General features: G+C 46.2%; 1 protein-coding gene across 1 annotated transcript; it reads right to left on the bottom strand.

Annotated features, from left to right (window-relative positions):
- Window positions 1-216: 216 nt before the first annotated feature.
- On the bottom strand, window positions 217-4,554 carry LOC147419515 (3-ketoacyl-CoA synthase 4-like). Its single transcript, XM_086505305.1, has 3 exons — window positions 2,976-4,554; window positions 2,778-2,791; window positions 217-2,024 (listed from the first exon to the last, which is right to left on the bottom strand). The coding sequence occupies exons 1-3, from the start codon at window positions 4,313-4,315 to the stop codon at window positions 1,984-1,986; spliced, it is 1,395 nt and encodes a 464-aa protein (XP_086361431.1). The 5' UTR covers window positions 4,316-4,554; the 3' UTR covers window positions 217-1,983.
- Between the last annotated feature and the right edge of the window lie 884 nt (window positions 4,555-5,438).

Raw genomic sequence — 5,438 nt, 5'->3', positions numbered from 1 at the left:
TATAGTGACCTAACTCTTTTAGGCTTGTAGTAGAACGAGTATTAGGGAAGAGACCTCGAAGGTCATGCATCTTCTAGTAAGTTGGGACATATGTCCCTCACGTGGAGCCTTCATTTTAAAAGCTACCTTTCAAGATTCCATTTACTTTTTTTAGTTGTCAGCCCTTTTCCTTGGTCTAGCCTTAGTGAAAAACTCTGCACCATTCTCACCCTTGAGGCTCTTCTTAAAGTAGGAAATTCACATTTTTTAATCACGTTCTTTCAAATTTCACGACTGTTTCACAAGTTTACAAGGGTCCTACTCTCTTTGATCAAATGCAGTGTTTTGGGACACAAGGGCAGTCATAGGTTATGGCATGCCTAAAGTCTTCCAAATCACCTTGTTTATGTCGTATTTGACACATTCACACATTCAAGAGCTGAGAGGGAGCGGTAATAGTGAAGAAACAGTGTGCAAAACGGCCATACCAAGTTGGCCTTTTTATGCACAAAAGCTTCTTTGCCTTTCTATAGTTTGATACATTTCCGAGGTCTCCGCACCATATCAATCCAGCGCATCTACTTTCCAACCAAGAACATGTGTTACTCTAGCAAGAATTCATGATATGAGTGTAAGGTTACCACAAGCAAAAGGGACAAACCCTAGCTTGGATGTGCAAGGTGGCATCACTCTGTATTACCAGTGTGTTATGTATAGATCCAAGGGCATGAGTTCATACTCTAGGTCTCCAAGCCAAACTAAACCTTGATTCAACCTTTCTGCAGAATATCTTCACTGCTTTTTTCCATTGCACCCCTGTTGCAGCCATAGAAATATGGGTGAAACTATCATTCCGAAAAGGCCAGCGAAGACAAATGGGAACCAGAGGGAGAAACAAGAAGCCTCCCTCAAGGGAAGTTGCCAACTTGGGCCCGTGTCAAACATATAAATGTGGAAGGCCACCAGCCACTCACCATATTGAGGCATGGCTAATGAACAACCTTAGGAACTCAATCCTTGTATGTCTTGCACAGATATGAACTTAGCTGATGAGTGACAGGAGGGTTCCTTCCACTACTGCCGGCAGCTGATCTGCACCATCAGATCAGCTGCCCTTCCAGCCCAGAATTGGGTGTTTACAGCCGTTGGGATAATAGCCACCTCAGCAGAGGACAGCAGCCGTGACGCTGCAGTCAACACAACAGCAGTGGAATGGCAGCAATAACACTGGAGTTGACACATCAGCGGGCAGAACGGCAGCATGCACCAGCTCAGCAGTCAGAATATGGAAAAACGGCCTGCACTCATAAGCCGCCACATCAGCCAACATAATATCACAGTTTTGCAGTAGCTCGTCGCCAGTCCTGCAGTAGCCTCAATGGAGACACGTATGGCAGCTCTTGCACCGACTGTCCTCACCCTCACAACTGTTATTGGCCCCCTCTCCCCCCAACACTTGATGGTCGGAAAAGGTCAAGCTCAGACCTTTGCTGTAATTTGCACTCCCCGGTGGCTCCTGAAGGTCGCCACATGATCATCCGAATTACTGGTTGCATGACCTTCCCCTACGCCGTCAACATTGGGGGCAGAGCACCCTCCACTCAAACACCATTCCAGCCCTGCACTGCAGTCAATGCATCTCTGCCAAATCAACACACATAATAAAACACCAGCACACGTCATAAAAATGTCACAGCGTCAACATCAACAGTAACAGGTCAGCACTTAGACGCCATCATCGCCGCACACATGAGCAGCAGGAACGAGGAACTCTGTCATAATCCATAACAACCTTAGAACAGCTGCACCTGCACCCATCCAGCAGACTTGACGCTTGGTTTTCCAGCCCCCCTCCCCTGACTCTTGACGAACAGGAAAGGTCTTCCAATGAACTTTCCCCACAGTTCATTCTCCCACATTGGCTCCCTGTGCAGCCAGCTGGCCACTCAAATTGATGGAAAACGGTCAATGGAAGACCTAGCTCCAGCACTGCGACAATAATCATCACGAGAAGTAATGTTGCATCTCACACATTAAAAAACCACCTGTATTCATGAACACAAGAGCCATTGCAAAAATCAAGTCCAATGAATTCAATCAAGAGTCCCCATGCGCTCCTATATTCAAGCCAATCAAATAATAATAAATAATCAAATTACCCTTGCACATACTACTCTCCCCAAAATGTAACCTAATTAGCCAAAATAACCCTACATCAATTGTTAACTGGTTAGAGATACTTATCTGATAACTGTTTAACCAACCATCTGATACTTCTTAGTGTTTCTTTCTGATAGGCACACTTGTGACTCCTTACTTAACAAGGCATTGCATACCAAAAACTCAATCATTTTTGAGAGAGAAATCAGATTATTGTACAAATCCAGCAGCCAGGTTCGCACTTGTCTACTGCCTTGCCAAAAAACATGTTTGTCATCAACATACATACCTTCATAATCTATGTAAGAGAGGCTAAAACACTTGCACAAAATACATAATTAACAAATAATAACCTGTAAAAGAAAGAGATAATGAAGCAAGCCCACTCTAATATTTGTTCTGATCGGTTCTCTAAAATACTTAACCATCAAAACGAAAAGCCCACATCTCTACCCCACTGCACACAAAGTCCAAAGAGAGAGAGAGAGAGAGAGAGAGAGAGAATTCCATAAACACCATTTTATGATCTGCTGCTTCAACTTCATGAGAAGTACAATCTGTCACGGGCTGGGACAGACCCAATCAATTCAAAAAATCAGAGGGGTATTGAACCACTCACCTAAAATGTAATGTCTTACCTTCTCGATTCAAGCTAGGATATGACAACTGGATAGCCACCGATGCAATCTGCCCACGGATTATTCAGTAGGGGCTTGACTGTCCGAAGGGCTTGCCACACAGCACTGTTGCACTTGAATCCACTGCCGAATGCAATTTGCCATATGCGGTCACCTCTGTGCATCCTCCCCTTAGCCTCCATATAAGCCAACTCATACCATATCGATGACGAAGATGTGTTGCCAAACCGATGCAGCGTCATCCTTGAGGCTTCCACATGCGCGGCAGATAATTGCAAATTCTTCTCAAGCTCATCAATTACTGCTCTGCCGCCAGCATGGATGCAGAAATGCTCAAAGGCAAGTTTAAAGTCAGGTATATACGGCTTCATCTTGATGTTGAGAACTTTTCTTGCCACCAGAGTTGCAAAGAAAAGCAGTTGCTCTGAAATGGGCAGAACAAGAGGTCCAAGGGTTGTGATGTTGGTCTTTAACGCATCCCCCGCAATCGCCATGAGGTCCTTTGAAAGGGACACCCCAAAATGACCAGCATCATCTTGCTGCTGGTACACACAGTGGAAAGCTTTATCATCCGCTCCTTTGTGAGTCCGTACTGTGTGTACAAGACGGTATTTTGCTCTTCTCCTCTCACCTCCCTTGTTCGATAGTAGCAAAGCTGCACCTCCGACTCTGAAGAGACAATTAGGGATCAGCATGGACTTGTCATTGCCAAAATACCAGTTCTGGGTAATGTTCTCCGTGCTCACAACCACCGCATAGCTGTTTCGATGCACCTGAAGGAGATCCTTTGCAAGGTCAATAGAAATAACACCTGCACTGCATCCCATGCCACCTAAATTGTAGCTCTGGATGTTGCCCCGAAGCCTGTACTTGTTAACAATGATAGCCGACAAAGAAGGGGTCGGATTAAACAGGCTGCAGTTCACAACAAGAATGCCAATGTCTTTAGGGTTTACATGTGTCTGCTCAAAGAGCATGTCGAGCGCCCCGAACATAACCTGCTCCGCCTCTGCGCGGGCAGCTGCCATGGTTGGCTTGGGTGGCAACTGATGCATCACTGGAGGAAGGTAAGTCTCTTCACCTAATCCAGATCTCTCCAAGATCTTCTTTTGGAAATCCAGGCTCTTCTCATCAAAACTGCCTGATTTCTCAGAGTGACCCATGAAGAGTGATGTTGGGACCATAAGCTTTTGGGGAGGCTTGTAGCAGGCATAATCGACGAGGAAAACAGAGCGGGGGCGCGACATGAAATACACGGTGCATACAAATACAAGCACACAGGAGCAGAGCAGGACGCTTACCAGATTGTATTGGAGATGCACCCACAGCTGCCACAGATCATCAGGACCCACCCGGCCTACCTCTAGAACTATGCCCAACAGCAAGGGTATCAGAAGCAGCTTCAGGACATGGGTTATCATGTAGTGATAGCCCAATTTGACATACTTCAAATTGACGCTCTGCAGGAAATCGGGCAACTTCCTTCCATTGTGGATCTGCAGCGAAACCGCGTCATCTGCCTTGTTCGTGACCGCCATGGCTGCAGAATGGGAAGAGCTTCGACGCGTTGCCCCCTGAGATCGGCGTTTTCACGCAACGACCGCAGGGAGAAACCCGAGGACAATGTAGGTGTCTCTAAGCTTGGAAAGAGGCAATTTGGGTTTCTTGGGTTGAGTTAGGGTTTCGTGAAACAGAGGTTTCCTGTGCTCTGAGACCTCCCTTTTAGAAATGAGGGAGAGCGTCGAGCGAGAGGGTGGAGGGCGGAATTTTCAAAGAAATCGCCAGCGCGACTCGCGAGGGGTCAACACGGCGACATCCGAGGGGGTCCCGCAGACGGCCACGAGCCACTCATCAGCGCACATGTAAGTTTGTAACGGTCGAAAGAACACGTCGCAAGACATGTGCAAAACGGGTAGGCCTAGGAAGGAAGATTTGGGCTGTCTACTGCTTTGGTCAATGAACTCGCGCAACCCGCCTACGGCAGATCTCGCTCGCTCTTACCAGGTCCAATCCTATACATATTTTCATGAGCACACTTAGAAACACTCACACAATAACTCTCTCATGTCTCTATTCTTGCTTTGGAATGTCTCTATCTATCTATCAATGCATGTAAGTATGTATATAGGAATGTAGGTACCTAAGTGTGTATGCATCCATCCTTCATTTGTAATATTTTTAGACATTTCCTATGCTGGTAGTGTGGGGTTGGGAGAAACCAATACTTGATACAAACAAAAGGAAATAAATTTTATCAAGCTCGCGTGATCCGTCGTAGGTGGATCTCGTTGGCTCTTTCCAATGGACCAATCCTATATACTTTCTCAAGCTCACTCATGAGCACACATAGAAACACTCACACTATATCTCTCTCATGTCTCTATTTCGTTTTCGAATGTCTCTATGGATCTATGTATGCATGTAAGTCATAGGCTTGGACTCCAATTAGGGCGCATTCAGACTGGCGACGAACCCAAGTGCTGCTCCCCGTTCCGTATTCTCGTCTGGTTCACACTACCCACAGAGAAGGATATAGTTTAAAATCGAGGCAACATTGACATGAAATGTGATTGGGCGTCGTGGCTAGCCTGGTTGTCCTCTTTTGGGTGGGGTAGCGGGTTCAAACCCTCCCAGCATTTGACATCGAAAAGGCATTGGATT

This window comes from Adiantum capillus-veneris, chromosome 29, assembly GCF_014529385.1.
Source record: "Adiantum capillus-veneris isolate H3 chromosome 29, ASM1452938v2, whole genome shotgun sequence".
Taxonomy (NCBI): domain Eukaryota; kingdom Viridiplantae; phylum Streptophyta; class Polypodiopsida; order Polypodiales; family Pteridaceae; genus Adiantum; species Adiantum capillus-veneris.
This window is presented reverse-complemented; position numbering and strand designations above follow the sequence as displayed.

Coding starts and splice junctions, on each gene's coding strand:
- LOC147419515 (XM_086505305.1), bottom strand. CDS start 4,315: ATGGCGGTCACGAACAAGGCAGATGACGCGGTTTCGCTGCAGATCCAC.